The 17,407-nt window shown below is 37.1% G+C and overlaps 1 protein-coding gene across 4 annotated transcripts in view; it reads right to left on the bottom strand.

The window, feature by feature from the left end:
* stra6 (signaling receptor and transporter of retinol STRA6) overlaps positions 1–17,407 on the bottom strand; it is a 34,572-nt gene that overhangs the window by 7,588 nt on the left and 9,577 nt on the right. For all 4 annotated transcript variants that reach the window (XM_055192268.2, XM_055192266.2, XM_055192267.2 and 1 more), the window contains exons 6-12: positions 15,564–15,730; positions 14,754–14,879; positions 9,737–9,807; positions 9,179–9,255; positions 4,853–4,914; positions 3,269–3,431; positions 1,363–1,438 (exon numbers count right to left, since the gene is read on the bottom strand). In XM_055192268.2, coding sequence (XP_055048243.2) covers positions 1,363–1,438; positions 3,269–3,431; positions 4,853–4,914; positions 9,179–9,255; positions 9,737–9,807; positions 14,754–14,879; positions 15,564–15,730 — 742 coding nt within the window. The remainder of the gene's footprint in view (positions 1–1,362; positions 1,439–3,268; positions 3,432–4,852; positions 4,915–9,178; positions 9,256–9,736; positions 9,808–14,753; positions 14,880–15,563; positions 15,731–17,407) is intronic.

Raw genomic sequence — 17,407 nt, forward strand, 5'->3', positions numbered from 1 at the left:
TTATATAAAAAACGAATTTATCTTTAGTAATATGTGATGCTAAGGACTAAGGGCAATTTTTTCAATATTTAGATTTTTGCACCCGCAGATTCCAGTTTTTCAAATATTTATATTGGCCAAATATTGTATTATTCTTACAAACCATATATCAATGAAAAGATTATTTATACAGCTTTTAGATGACTGTATTAATCTCAGTTTCAAAACTGGCCACTGTGGTGCTCATGTGGACTATGTGGATTTGAGTCTGACTTGCAACATTTTCAGATCTTATTACAAAAATTCTTATTATTTATCAGTAACAAATATTAGACAAATGACAAGTAAAAAGTAAAATATTAAAACCTAAAAAAGTAAAATAATATTAAATGGTGTCTGTATTTACAATTAATTATTATTAAAGGATTAGTACATTTTCTTTAAAAAAATCCAGATAATTTACTCACCACCATGTCATCCAAAATGTTGATGTCTTTCTTTGTTAAGTCGAGAAGAAATTATGTTTTTTGAGGAAAACATTCCAGGATTTTTCTCATTTTAATGGACTTTAATGGACCCCAACACTTAACAGTCTTAATGCAGTTTAAAATTGCAGTTTCAAAGGACTCTAAACGATCCAAAACGAGGCATAAGGGTCTTATCTAGCGAAACAATTGTCATTTTTTGCAAGAAAAATATGCACTTTTAAACCACAACCTCCGGTCGTGTGACGCGCCAGCGCGACCTCATGTAATACACGTTATTACGTCAAGAGGACGTATGCGAAAACTACGCCCCAGTGTTTACAAGTGTGGAAAAAGAGGACCGTTCCGACATTGTTGTATGTGTAATGATACTAATTAATGTCTTTGTGTCAGTTTATTGTTTAAAATGGTCAGCAAATGTGCGTTTCATATATGTAACACGTGACCTTTCCACGTCATTACGCAATTACGTGAAGTCGCGCTGGCTCGTCACACAGCCGGAGGAAGACGAGAAGTTGTGGTTTAAAAGTGCATATTTTTTATTTTTCTTGCCAAAAATGACAATGGTTTCGCTAGATAAGACCCTTATGCCTCGTTGAGATTGTTTAGTGTCCTTTGAAACTGCAATTTTAAACTGCATTAAAACTGTTAAGTGTTGGGGTCTATTAAAGTCCATCAAAATGAGAAAAACCCTGCAATGTTTTCCCCAAAAAACACAAACTCCTCTCGACCGAACAAAGAAAGACATCAACATTCCGGATGACATGGTGGTGAGTAAATGATCAAACAAATGTAAATGTACTTTTGAAAAATGGTATCAGACTAAATGAAACATCTGTGCATTGGTATACATGTGACAATCTTGTAATGGGGAAGATTATGTAGTATTGAGCATCACCTGTGCAGGACCATAGATCTCATGAGCATAACGATGTTGACCAGGCAGGACAGAGTCACAGCTGACACGTAACACGCTGCAATACACACCACAGTCATATGAGCTGTAAAGGTCAATGTCACACGCATAACATTTGACACACAACCTCAGCACTTTAACCATTGACCGATTCAAAACGAAGTCCTGCTACAGTTGAGCGACTTGCTTTGCTTGCTGACTGTTTCATTATTTAGCCCCGTGTTATTTTGTGTTGTGATTTACATGAGCATTTATAGCTGAGTGAAAGTGCATGCATACAGAAGCTGCTTAATGTGATTGCACGGCATGCAATATACTGTCAAAAACATTTTTGGAATCAATAAAAGGATCTCATCATGATTAAAACACCAAATTGTAATATTTCAGATCAATTGATAAAGCATTGTGTCATGGGTTTGGTTTCCAATAAATATGTATAGATAAAAGGTATACTTTGAAAGCACATTAAGCAGCTTTGGATAAATGTGTCTACCAAATGCATAAATTTAAAAACAAAATCACCTTTAATGGTAATCTTATTTACTTAAAGGGACCGTTCACCCCAAAATTAAAATTCTGTCATTATTTACTCACCCTCATGTTGTTACAAACCTGTATAAGTGTCTTTGTTCTGATAAACACAAATTAAGATATTTGTAATGAAGGAGGAAACAGAAGCACCAATCAGTGTTGGGGAAAGTTACTTTTAAAAGTAATGCATTACAATATTAAGTTACTCCCCAAAAAAGTAACTAATTGTGTTACTTAGTTACTTTTCATAGAAAGTACTTTCTATGAAAAGTAACTAAGTAACGCAATTAGTTACTTTTTTGGGAAGTAACTCAATATTGTAAGTTACTTTTGCATTACTTTTTCTCACTTGGCTAAGGCTTGATCTCTTTGAGGCCTTGCAGGTGTTTTTATGACTGAGAAGTTCTGAATTCAGAAATTTTCCATCGCAAAAATTTCAAGCTCTGACCATCTCCTTACCCCCAACACTGAGCACCATTGACTTCCATAGTAGGAGTAAATACTACTATGGAAGTCAATGGTGCTCAAAAACAGTTTGGTTACAAATATTGCTCAAACTATCTTCCTTTGTGTTCATCAGAACAAAGAAATTGAATCAGTTTTGTAACAACATGATGATAGATGTTTCATTTTTGGGTGAACTATTCCTTTAAGTACCCATGTAAAATGATTGCATGTGGGCCTATCAGTGATGTGCGGGTCAATGTGTAAACAACCCTTACCCGACCAACGTTTTCAACTAACCAGCCTGCAACTTGGACCACATATATATGAATATATGTGTATATATGTGTATATATGTGTATATATGTGTATATATGTGTATATATATATATGTGTATATATGTATATATATATATGTGTATATATATATGTGTATATATATATGTGTATATATATATGTGTATATATATATGTGTATATATATATGTGTATATATATATATGTATATATATATATATATATATATATATATATATATATATATATATATATATATATATATATATATATATATATATATATATATATATATATGTGTGTGTATATATATATATATATATGTATATATGTATATAGTACCCGACCTGCTTCCTGGCCCACATTTTTTAAAAGTAGTAATTGTTTAAAATAGTTAATCGGCATCTTTATTTCAAACAACCCGACCGGCCACGACCAGAATATCATTACAAATATTTTTGGATGACTCGTAACAGCGGGTAACATCATTTTGGATCAAACCGCACATCACTGGGGCCTATCCATACACAAAATGCAGGGTTGTTTAAACCCATGACTAGGTAACATATTTGAACTATAAGCTATAGACTAGAGTTTTGTATTGGACCTGACTTACCTTCCACACACCACAAGTAGTATATTACAATCTTAACCACCTCCTGACGGTCGTCTGATAAAATGATATTGAAACCAGCCAATAGGAAGGCGATTTGTTCATCCACACCTCTACGGACGATGTGCAGGGTTGGCAGCACTCCTGAGATAAGAAGGAGCGCCATCTACGAAATAACGAAAACTGGAGAGAATAAAAACTGTCTAGAAATATGGGAACATGGACCACAAAACCAGTCATATGTTGTAATAACAATACCCACCAATATATGGTATGGGTCAAAATGATAGATTTCTTAAAGACTTTTCTAGGATGTTAAATAAATCTTTGGTGTCCCCAGAGTACATATGTGAAGTTCTAGCTCAAAATAACATATCGATAATTTGTTATAGCATGTTAAAATTGCCACTTTGTAAATGTGAGCAAAAATGTGCCTTCTTTTAAATGCAAATGAGCGGATCTCTGCACTAAAAGGCAGTCCTGTGGTTGGATAGTGCAGATTATCATAATAAGATCCTCTTTTGACATCACAAGGGGAACCAAATTTCAATGACCTAATTTTTCACATGCTTCTCGGCCAAATATTGTCTAATCCTAACAAACCATACATCAACAGAAAGCGTATTTATAGAGGGTATGCACTGACATCACTTTTCCACGTGACCATGCCGGAACTCACTCTGTTGAGTGGCAAACTTTCAACAAAATGGCTGGTTTTCATAGCGGCTGCTGCGAAAATGACAGTAAAACTGACTATTATCAGCTTAAATTGAATTTAGTTGGACTTGAAAAGGTGGACAATACCTAGTTACATTAGTTATATTTTCCAAGCATCTGTGCTTTATTATGGTGTTTGTATTGGAAAAATGTTACTTCACTACATTCTAAAGCTTATAATCATACTGTGTATTCTTTAATATTGCATATAAAAATGTATTTAATATCTAATTACATTAAAATTGTGCAGTTTTACTTGAGTAAAAGTATGTGTATGTACTTAAATATTAAATGTAAAACAAAAACTTGTATTTATGAAATGTAATCGAGTAAAAATTATGATAATATGCTTTGGAATGTATGTTTTCCAAAGAAAAACACGGATAAAATACAAATACTTGAAAAATATGTTTAAGTAGAAAGTAAAACCTTTGCTTGATAGTGACCCTAGCAACTTGTCAATGCACCTGTGGTCTGTGGACGTTGGCATGAACAATCAATTTACTTCCCCTTTCTGTGTTTTTTGGCAGTCTGTAAAACGATAGCTCCGAATTCCTGTTAATCTGTTAGTACAGTCTATCGCACATCAGCTTTTTTCCATTTAGACGCGGTTCTCCGTGTTTCCGCTGATTTCACAGTGTACTCAAATTCTGCCGCTCTGTCTTTTGCCACTCAGTGGGCGTAACCGCAGGCACTTTCGCCGAAGGTGACGTCATGTGCATACCCTCTATTCATCTTTCAAATTATGTAATCTCAATTTCAACCCTTATGACTGGTTTTGGGGTACAGTGTCACATATTAAGGTGTTTTCTATTACAAAAGGAAAACACTTTCATTTATCCTTTTAAAGCAAGCAGTCTAGTTTCCTACCTGATAAAGAGCAATAGATGCCACAACCACAGATATTGCCAGTTTCAAAGGGAACCTAAAAACTAATGAAGGAAAACAACCACTATTAATTCATTCATTCCTATAATGCTTGACATTTGTGACCCTGTCTATGAAATTAAAGGAATATTCCATTTTCTTAAAAGAAAAATCCAGATAATTTACTCACCACCATGTCATCCAAAATGTTGATGTCTTTCTTTGTTCAGTCGAGAAGAAGTTATGTTTTTTGAGAAAGAAGCAGTGCAGGATTTTTCTCATTTTTAATGGACTTTAATAGACACCAACAATTAACACTTAACTCAACACTTAACGGTTTTTTTCAACGGAGTTTCAAAGGACCACAAACGATCCCAAACGAGGCACAAGGGTCCCATCCAGCGAAACGACCGTCACTTCTGACAAGAAAAACAAAAAATATGCACTTTTAAACCACAACTTTTCATAGGTCCAGTCCAGCGCGACCTAATGTAAATGCGTAGTGACGTAGGGAGGTCACGTGTTACATATGAAGAGTTTCGTTGCAAAATGAGATAAATCCGTTTTTTTTATTGTTCAGAAATCTAGTTTTTTGGTTGTGCATTCCATAACTTAAAAAATACAGCTAAGTAGCACCATAAAACAAAATAATAACATGATAACATGATAATAAACATGTTTTGACAAAAATGTTAAAAAATGGATTTATCTCGTTTTGCAACGAAACTCTTCAATATATAAAACGCACATTTGCGGACCGTTGTAAATAATAAACTGACACAAAGACATTAATTAGTATCAGTTGACAAACAACAACGTAGGAACGTGTAATGGTTTTGTTCTGTGTTTACTTGTGTTCTGTGTATTTTGGACTTTTATTTTGATACCCTGCTCTGTTCTGACTTTTATTTTGATATTCATCATGCCATGTCACAGTTCACACTTCCTGTCTGTCTGTATATAAGTCACTTCCTGTTCACCTGTTAGCTGCTGATTAATGTTTAGCCTGTTGCAACCTGTTATCCTGTTTTGTATCTGTTAGTTATCTGTATCTGTTCCTGTTTCTGACCTGTGCCTGTTTCTTTGGATTGTGATTGAACTCTGCCTGCCCTTGACCTTGTGCCTGTTTTGGATTACGTTTTTGGATCACCCTTATGGATATGTTTGCTGGCCCTTTTTGGGATTTTTTTCAAATAAACACCTTTCGCAAATGGATTCACCCTCTCACTCGCTTTCTTCAAAGCACGCCCCGTTACAGATTAATCAGCCAAAACCGGAATCCAGCGGAGGTTGGAAATTTCCCACCAGCAGCATGACTCCAGCCGATCAACTTGTGTGTCTCCGCCAGAACCACCGCTCCATTAAGGAGTTTGTTGAGGAATTCTGTGAACTCTCTGATCAGGTGAATTTTAAAGTTTCATTTCTGAAGGATATTTTTTATTGTGGGTTAGATCGCGACATTTCCCGTGCTATGCCACTCCATACACCACACTGGCCTTTGGAACGCTATATTGATCACGCCCTGTTGTTATGTGGCTCACCTTTCACTGTGGGTGTTGTGGATACACCTCCGGTGAGCATTCATAACACACCAAGCCATGATATACCCGTTCTGTCCAAACCTGTAAATGTCATGCCAGTTCACAAAATGGCCGCCTCCATGCCTGTTCCTAAAATGGCCGCCACCATGCTTTCTCCCAAAATGGCCGCCATCCTGCCTGTCCCTAAAATGGCCGCCACCCTGCCTGTTCCCAAAATGGCCGCCATCCTGCCTGTCTCTGCACCTGCACCTGTCTATGAGAGAGCTACCTGCATCCCTGCACCTGAGTTACGGAGAGCCATCGTCACCACCACACCTGCACTGATGAGGGCTATTGTTCACCCTGCACCTATCATCAAGATGGCCGCCCTGCCTGAACCGACCGCCACAGAGGTATGCCTCATCGACTGTGACATTCTTGAATTTGCCATGGCCCTGTGGTGCGTTTGGTCTGCCTTCTGTTTGTTTGTTCCCGAGGTTCCTCAAGACCCTGAATCTGATCTGCCCGTCTCATCTGATCTGCCCGTCTCATCTGATCTGCCCGTCTCATCTGATCTGCCCGTCTCATCTGATCTGCCCGATTCACCTGACCTGCCTGATTCACCTGATTCACCTGATCTGCCTGATTCACCTGATCGGCCTGATTCACCTGACCTGCCTGATTCACCTGACCTGCCTGATTCACCTGACCTGCCTGATTCACCTGACCTGCCTGATTCACCTGACCTGCCTGATTCACCTGACCTGCCTGATTCACCTGACCTGCCTGATTCACCTGATCCGCCCGACTCCTCTGATTCTTCTGATTCATCTAATCCATCTGATTCATCTGATTCGTCTGTCCTGCCCGACTCATCTGATTCGTCTGTCCTGCCCGACTCATCTGATTCGTCTGTCCTGCCCGACTCATCTGATTCGTCTGTCCTGGCCGACTCATCTGATTCGTCTGTCCTGCCCGACTCATCTGATTCGTCTGTCCTGCCCGATTCACCTGTCTTGTCTGATTCATCTGGTCCACCACCTGGGACATCGCCACCCTGGGCTTTGGGAGCTTTCCCAAGTTTTTTTTGGGGGGGGGGTAGTACCCGGACACAGGGAGGAGGCAGAGGACACCAAGGCGGAGGCCGAAGTGTGCTCGGACCCTTCCTCTCCCTGTGTTCCAGGTCTATTCCTGCCCCATGACCCAGGTCCTAGCCTGCCCCATGACCCAGGTCCTAGCCTGCCCCATGACCCAGGTCCTAGCCTGCCCCATGACCCAGGTCCTAGCCTGCCCCATGACCCAGGTCCTAGCCTGCCCCATGACCCAGGCCCTAGCCTGCCCCATGACCCAGGCCCGCATCTGCCCCATGACCCAGGCCCGCATCTGCCCCATGACCCAGGCCCGCATCTGCCCCATGACCCAGGCCCGCATCTGCCCCATGACCCAGGCCCGCATCTGCCCCATTACCCAGGCCCGCATCTGCCCCATGACCCAGGCCCGCATCTGCCCCATGACCCAGGCCCGCATCTGCCCCATGACCCAGGCCCGCATCTGCCTCATGTTCCTGGACCATCCTGGCCATATGACCCAGGACCTCTCCTGAACTGCCCTGCCTTCGCCAAGAGGTCCTGGCCCACCCGCCCACCCTCTATTGGACTGTATGTTTTGTTTGTTGGGCTCCGGGAGTCGCCCTTTAGAGGGGGGGTTCTGTAATGGTTTTGTTCTGTGTTTACTTGTGTTCTGTGTATTTTGGACTTTTATTTTGATACCCTGCTCTGTTCTGACTTTTATTTTGATATTCATCATGCCATGTCACAGTTCACACTTCCTGTCTGTCTGTATATAAGTCACTTCCTGTTCACCTGTTAGCTGCTGATTAATGTTTAGCCTGTTGCAACCTGTTATCCTGTTTTGTATCTGTTAGTTATCTGTATCTGTTCCTGTTTCTGACCTGTGCCTGTTTCTTTGGATTTTTGATTGAACTCTGCCTGCCCTTGACATTGTGCCTGTTTTTGATTACGTTTCTGGATCACCCTTATTGGATATGTTTGCTGGCCCTTTTTGGGATTTTTCAAATAAACACCTTTCGCAAATGGATTCACCCTCTCACTCGCTTTCTTCAAAGCACGCCCCGTTACAGAACGGTCCTCTTTCAACACACTTGTAAACACTGGGGCGGAGTTTCGCGTTCGTCCTCTGTGACCTCTTGACGTCATGACGTATTGCGTCGGGTCACGCTAGCGCATCACAACCGGATCTAGACGAGAAGTTGTGCTTTAAAAGTGTATATTTGTTATTTTTATTGTCAAAAATGACAATCGTTTTGCTAGATAAGACCCTTATGCCTCGTTTGGGATTGTTTATAGTCCTTTGATACTCCGTTGAAAAAAACTGTTAAGTGTTGAGTTAAGTATTAATTGTTGGTGTCTATTAAAGTCCATTAAAATGAGAAAAATCCTACAATGTTTTCCTCAAAAAAACATAATTTCTTCTCCACTGAACAAAGAAAGACATTAACATTTTGGATGACATGGTGGTGAGTAAATTATCTGGATTTTTCTTTTAAGAAAATGGAATATTCCTTTAAGTCTCAATCTAATTATGAGATTCGAAGTTTGAATTCACTCATTGATTTTAATCTTTGACATGACGTTACTCAGTCAATATTAAAAGATATCAAGGTTATATTATCACTGAATGTTCTTTGCATTACGTAGGATGAGTTTATGTATAAATTAAATCACAAAGACAAGAAGACTTTAGCTGGGTTTTCACAGGCCGGGTTACATATTGCAATAGTTATAGTTACCATCTTCTGGTGTGTAGACGTAAGATTTTGCAGCTTGCGAGATTCTTTCAAACAGTCTGGGCTTAGATGAGCTTGAACTGTAAATCAAGAGATAATAGTGATATACAACAAATAGCATTTCATTCATACACAAAGATGTTTCCATGTTGCTCCATAGACCTTTTTGCATATCAGTTTTGGGATCGAGTCAGCTGATGACCTCACGGGCCGGATAGTCATCAATCGCTATCTACAGCTCTTTGCATATGTGTGCATATAGAGTAGGTGTTAGTAACCGTCTATCAATGAAATTGAGGAAGGAAGTTGTCTAACTATAGACAATAGTCCATTTACTTTGTACAGTACTGTAGGCAGCTTCATATACTGTAATGGGAAATGCCTCATCTTATCATTCATGTGGGAAATACACATCCATCACACAGTTTTTAAAAGCTATCTACGATGCATTATGTTCAACAGACAGCAAATCTTGGGTGATGGATAAATTTCTTTGTCTGTTTTAGGTTTCTTAAAGCTTTGGGTTAATAAATAACATCATTCACATGAGGGCACCCTCACCTGACTTTGTTGGGCTTTTTCTTCTTGAGAATTTTCTTGACATAATCTCTATAATAACTGCTGCTGAGATCCTGCAAAAAAGATATAGACACTGAATACAGCTTTATTTCACGTTGATTTGACTGAAAATATGAACTAAAATGTACTTTCATTTTAGTTATGGTTTTTGTGTGCCCTAACCTCCATGCATCCTAAAATAATTAATTTACATGAAAGCAAGTAAAAACATTTTGTATGTTAAGAAATAGATCCACTTCTTTTCAACCTAGCTTTGGTTCAAGAAGGGACAAACCCAGCCGTTGGGTTAAAATAACACGACATTTTGGATTGAAACAACCCAGTATAGGTTCAATTACAACCGAACGTGTTGGGTTCGTCCCTTTTTGGCAAACTACAATTTGTTATTATTATTATTAGTGATCTAGAAACTTTTAGATCATCCCACTGTAGATGTATATTTTATTATGTATATTTCAAATCTCTCAATGCAATGAAATCTTATATATATATATTTTTTTAATTAAGCAGAGGTATATTTGTAGCCAACAATACATTGTATATATGTAATAAACAACCTATATATATGCAATATAAATAATTTTGACCCATACAATGTATTGTTGGCTATTGCTACAAATATACCTCTGCTTAATTAAATATACATATATATATATATATATATATATATATATATATATATATATATATATATATATATATATATATATATATATATATGAAGAGTTTCGTTGCAAAACGAGATAAATCCATTTTTTAACATTTTTGTCAAAACATGTTTATTATTATGTTATCATGGTATTATTTTGTTTTATGGTGCTACATAGCTGTATTTTTAAGTTATGAAGGTTTAAATCAAAACAAACCAACTGCAGTTGCATTGAAATTAATTGGAATGTACAACCAAAAAACGAGATTTCTGAACAATTAAAAAAACGGTGGTTATCTCGTTTTGCAACGAAACTCTTCATATGCATATATATACAAGAATTTTGACCCATACATGTATTGTTGGCTATTGCTACAAATATACCTCTGCTTAATGAGAGATGAGTACAAGATTACTTAAAGAGGTATACATTTTTTAAATACGAGATAGTATGTTAAATGCATTTCAGTTCATATTCATGACATCTGAAAATAACACTGATAAGGACACCTATGTTTTTAAGATTAGCTTAAGTACTAAAAAAAAAGCCTTCTTCATTTTTGTTTTGCTTTTCCCTCCATTGTACCGAAAGTGAATCGAACCGTGGCGCCTGAACCGAGGTACGAACCGAACCGGGACTTCTATGTACCGTTCCACACCTAATATATATATCCACATACACATATATACATACATATATACTAGTGCTGTGTTCAAAATATCGATACGATGATACATCGTCATGGACGCCTGACGATGTGCGCATCGATACAGCATCTTCCGTATCGATTCGGATGCACTTTTTAAAGTAACGTGACCAATCGCTGCTTATGCTTGATCCATATGGAAAGGACGCATGTGTCCCGCGGAATACGTAGAAACGTAGCGGGGTATACTTTCACTTTGCGTGTCTGTCTCGCTGGCGCACGTGACTGCATAGCGAGCCGCGCTCTCTCTCTCTCTCTCTCTCTCTCACGCGTATTTAAAATCAATGAGTGCAGTATGAAAGCGCAGATATCTAAGCCTATAGTTATTAGTCGCGAAACAGTACTACGCATTAGAGAAGAAACATGACAAAGGTTTGAATGTGAAAAGTGTACATCTAGTGAAGAGATACAGAGCTACTTCAAACTATTAGCTTTCACATTAAAAATCAGATTTCTATTAAATAGTATTAAGTCTGACTGCATGTGTACACATATATTTATAGATATAGAATAATGAAATGAGAGACAAATATAATGCCTAGAGTAAGACACTTTTTCTTTGTAAAACTGTTTTTAAAAAACATAAGTTAAGTATTAACTCTTAGATTTTAAGAATTTCTATGAGTTACCCCAAAAGCTAATAAATGAATGTCAAAAAGACAACTGTTACAACACTGCTTATTCAATGTACATTAAACAATAATAGTAATAATGTTACTTAATTCTGAACAAAAATGTAATTCAAAATAGTCTTGTATCGTGATGCGCATCGTATCGGGGCCCTTGTATCGGGATACGTATCGTATCGGGAAATTGTTGGCGATACACAGCCCTAATATATACATACATACATACATACATACATACATACATATTTTTTAATTAAGCAGAGGTATATTTGTAGCTATAGCCAACAATACATTGTATGGGTCAAAATTATTTATATTTTTATGCCGAAAATTATTAGGATATTAAGTGAAGATCATGTTCAATGAAGACACTTTCTCAATATATAAAAATGTATTTATAATTATTAACATGTGTTGCTAAGAACTTAATTTGGACAACATTAAGACGATATTGTCCTACACTGTAAAAAAATTCAGTAGAAATTACAATGTTATTGTAGCTGGGTTGCCGGTAATTTACCGTAGATTTAAATTTATGTTATTTACTGGCACGAGTGCTTCAGATTTTGTTGCCCAGAATGTTTTGCTTGATGCAGTTTTTTTAGTTTTGCTCTGTAAAGACAAAGACTTGTAAATGTTTGATGTTCGTTTAGCTTTGAACAGAATGTTGCCAGTAAAAAACATAAATTTAAATCTACGGTAAGTTACCGGCAACCCAGCTGCAATTTCTACAGATTTTTTACAATGTATCCTAACAAACCAGTTTTGTGGTCCAAGGTCACATACAGTATTAATAAGGACAGTGTATTTTGGTCACGCCTCTCAAAGTTTAGACACATTGCGATAGAGATCTTTCCTCTTATTTCACCCAAACATATTTGTCATGGCGATTATAGCTGAATAAACCTCACATTGTGTTTTTGCTGTTGTGTAATGTGCTTGGTGACTCAAACACAACCCCACTGATCTGCTTACAGCGATTAGACCACTGGAATGCAGGTGCCAAGTTTACAAAATCCTGTCTAACCTCCAAGTTGCTAAAATTTGAAATCATAATTTTTTTTAGATTTAAAGAAACAGTTCATCTAAAAATGTAATTTTCTAATTAAAAAAAGAGAATAAAGCTACATACAAAAATGACCAAATGTTCATTTCTGGGTAAGCAACTTATTTAACAAACCTTTCTACCTATGCAGAAGCAGAAGCGGACCTCTAATATGTTTCTTATTAGTCAAGTCAAATTTAGTGCTTTTTTACAATGTTGCATTGTTTTAACGCAGGTTTACATGAAAGACAAAAAAAAAGAAACAACAGAAAATGGGAAAATTATTAAAAATATAGTATAATAATAATACTATTTCATTATAATCTAATGTATTCAGGGCAGTTTCCATAAATAATTAAGATTAATCCAGGACTAGACCTCAGTTACATAAGGACATTTAAGTCGTTTTTGCAAACATACCTTACAAAAAAACAACAGTGGTGTGCATCTTGAGACAAAACAATGACACTGATATATGTTAAGATATGTCAGTGCAAGATGTTTTAAATTAAGACAGCTCAAAGACAGCTAAGACTTGCATTTTAGTCTGGGACTAGAATAAGCCCTGTCCGTGAAACCACCTATAGTCAATTAATATTATAAATAACAGCCGTCATTATTTAAGGGACACTTCAGCTCCTCTAGAGTTAAACATTTGATTTTTGAAATTTTGGAATCCATTCAGCTGATCTCCAGGTCTGGCGGTATCACTTTTAGCATAGCTTAGCATAATCCATTGAATCTGATTAGACCATTAGCATCACGCTAAAATATAACCAAAGAGTTTCAATACTTTTCCTATTTAAAACTTGACTTTTCTTAAGTTACATTGTTTACTAAGACGCATCAGCCGAAAATAATCTCCTTAGTAACTTTCAATAGCTGTGGACTATTTTCTGGCAGTGTGTAACATAATTGCGCTTCCTGCAGCCATATTACGGCAGCCAAGTCCTTGATTATTATTCCAGAATGAGAGTTTAGTTCCTAGCCATATCGGCATAGAAAATCACAACTTTTAATTTTTTCGTCAGCCTTAGTACACGATGTAACTACAGAAGAGTCAAGTTTTAAATAGGAAAAATATCCAAACTCTTTGGTTATTTTTGAATGCGTTGCTAACAGTGGCGGCTCGTGACTGCACTTCCGAGGATGCGCTAATTCATAATAAGTGTTCGGATTGTCACGTGTGTGGTTCCCTTTTCCAAAATATGTGTCATGCGTGTGGAGAGATCCTGTGTGCATCACGTGTTTTGTCAAAATAAGTGCCTGCAGGAGACGCGTCAAAACCGTTTATGATAAAAGAGACGCTTGCGTTCCCTAAATACACGCAAGACACTCCCTTAACAGTGAACTTTGATTAAGCATGAGATTGTGCGAAAATCTGGCACACGCGAGCATCTCCTTTCAAGTTCAAGGCAGCAGGCATTATTTTGGCATGACACGTGATGCACACACAATCTTTCAAAGCGCAGAAATGACGAACCACACACATGACAAGCTACATACATGTTGTAATGAACTTCGCATCGTGAGCTTCAAAAAAAGAAGTCACCAGCCGCCACTGGTTGCTAATGGTCTAATCAGATTCAATGGATTATGCTAAGCTATGCTAAAAGTGGTAGCGCCAGACCCGGAGATCGGTTGAATGGATTCCAAAATGTTAAAAATCAAATGTTTAACTCTAGAGGAGCTGGAAAATGAGTAAAAAAAAGTGGAGTGTCCCTTCAATGTCGGCAGTCTCCCAGTAAGCAAGCCAAATTCTAAGAGGGTGATCCTGGTAAGAAACCACATTTTTACTTGTAAAGATAAACCTTGTGAAAACCAGGCTTATTTTTTTTGTTCTTGAGAAACATCAGGCCAAAAGCAGTTTAAGTCTGCCCTTTCAGTAGTACCTTACCCCAATTACAGAAAAATCTATAAAAACTATAACCCATAAACATTTTCTTTTGGATAAATGGCCCTCTCTCACCTCAGAGGCATTTGATTTCTCCTTATTCTTTAAGCCTTTGAAAAGAAGCAGTGGATACTGAAAACTGAGGAAGGCCAGGCAGACAATCTGAGGCAGGCTGCTGAACAGCGCGTAGTACTTATAGATCTGCAGACATAGAGAAAGAGCAGCCAAATCAATGTCAAATAACATCAAACCTGTGTAATCATCCGTCTGCCTATTCCAATATTACCCACAATTCCTTACACTTATTGTGTGTAAAAATCAATCATGATTGTTCATGAAGAGTTTATGTCAAAACCCAACAAGACTTTTTGATTTCAGCCTAAAATAATGTAAAAATAATTCAATGTCTATAATCAAGAACCTATTCACACAGAAAGTTTCTCAAATTTGATCCTTTGGTTCCATTATCAATGTGCAAAATCAATGCAGTAGCATTTAGCACAATTAAATAAAACTTATATTTAGAGGATAAAAGCTAAAACTTCATGTTCAACAAATGTTTTTAGTAATTTTGTAATACTAGGCTGTTTTGAGAAATACTAAAGTGATTAACTGAAGTTATCTCCATAGCGAGTTTTTGAAGAAGCAGAACAAATTTTCCTAAAGCTTGACCAATTATAGCAGATGAGAAGATTGTGAAAACAAAACTGGGACTCATGAGATGATGTTAATGAAGTTAAGCTGAAACAGAAGCAGGGGTCTTATTCAGCATTATCCAAATATAAATAGCCATTGTTGTAAAGTAACCCATGCTCAAAATACCATACTCATTATTTCTAAAAAAATACAAGTGTTTATGAAAAGTGTATCACTCTGAACTCGTACCTGTGGCGATTTGGGACAGTCCGCTTTCTGCCATACCAGAACTACAAAATGGGTCCATGATAGCATGCTGCCCAGGACGTAACCAACCTTGTTTTGTAGTGTACCGCATGCCAGCAGTGGGTAATACAAAGCCGGGTAGTACAGCAGGGCCAGTATCAGCCAAAGCTCTATAATAATAAATAACAAAATAATACATTTAAATAAAACACATTATATTATCTACACTGTTCAATCATAGTATTAAGTTTGGTAAGCAAAATGTCTCACACCTCCTAAAGTACATACTATATATGTTTTAAATAAGAATATTTGTTTTTGTTTTCATTTTACTTTATAATTATTTTCTTTTAAACAACATGAAAGAATATTTACACTTAAGGAAATGAACCATGGGTTTTAAGGGGGTCGCCCACCGGACACGGCGCGTCGTGCCACGTCGAGTCACGTCTAGGACAACTCAGAGGTATTGTAAACCGGAATTGCACATTAAATAGCGCAAGCTCCGTCAGATAGAGTCTACTTCAAAATACAAAATATACGTTAGCAGCCAATGTTTATCGTTATTGTTTGGGACAAATATGATGTTATTTAATGTTAAACTATGTGAGTGGCGCTCTGCAACGTCCGGAGTCGTAGCTGGGCGGCGCGGACAGGCGCCACCTGTCGGAGCCAGTGTGCGTATACACATAGAAAACAATGTGTTCGATTTTTTTTAGAACGGCGCAGCCCTGCTCGACTCTGAGCTGTGCGTCCGGTGTGCGACCCCCTTTAGACCCTTTCAACACAAACACCGGTATTCTCAAAACCATACCTTTTTCTATGCGGTTTGGTCGTTTGCCCACACACAAACGCAGTATCAGATGACTTAAGCCAAACTTTTATGTTTTAACACATTACCCATTATCATTTAAAAACCCACTTCAGTTAGTCTTGTAAACACACAATATCTTTTGTATAAAGCCTCGTTTTTAAACCTTACAATAAATACCGAAAATAAAAAGAGGGGTCACAATTCAGATCTGAGGGGGCAATGACCCCTTTTGGCCCCTCATGGCGCCGGGCCTGGTAATCAATATGCCAAAAAACAAGACTACTACACAAAATATTTTCATTAGGGTATTTTTTGGATGAATTATTTATTCAGTTTCAGGTTACTTTAGCTTTCCTAGTAAAATAATACATTTTTCTTTAAAAGTATCTATAAACAATTTAAATAACAATAAAATATTTTTATTATAATATAATACAAAAATCTTTACAGTCGGCAGCAAAAATGACTTTAATTTTCACAGCAAAAAATTATTTTCAAGAAAAAAATTTTTCTAGTCTTTTTGTACTGTTTTCAGGAAAAATATTAAAAAATTCCTAAATTTAGATTCTTTTTCTTGATGAGCAAAACGACCCAAGAAAATAAGTCTAGTTTTTAGACCAAAAATATCAAATTTAAGTGATTTTGTGAGAAAAAGCAAGCAAGCGTTTTGTTCATCAAGAAAAAGCATCTTAATTTATGAATTTTTAGATATTTTTACTGAAAACAAGACAAAAATACAAATAATTTTTTTCTTGAAAATCATTTTTGCAGTGTTGTCATTTGTATTATCAATACATTTTTCCCCAAAATGACTTCAAAACAGGTTCAACATTGTGAAAACCGTTTATCTTAACAGACCTACATATTAAAATGCATTAATTAAAACACCAAAACCTTGCATAAGGCAATTATAGCTTTGTTTACCCTATTGAGGCCCTGCTTGCCCAAACAACAAAATAATGCAGACGATAATCCCATTACAAAACACAGCTAAGAAGGACTAGCAGTTCGGAGGGAAAAAGATCAGGCAGGG

This window comes from Misgurnus anguillicaudatus, chromosome 6 (genome assembly GCF_027580225.2).
Source record: "Misgurnus anguillicaudatus chromosome 6, ASM2758022v2, whole genome shotgun sequence".
Taxonomy (NCBI): Eukaryota; Metazoa; Chordata; class Actinopteri; order Cypriniformes; family Cobitidae; genus Misgurnus; species Misgurnus anguillicaudatus.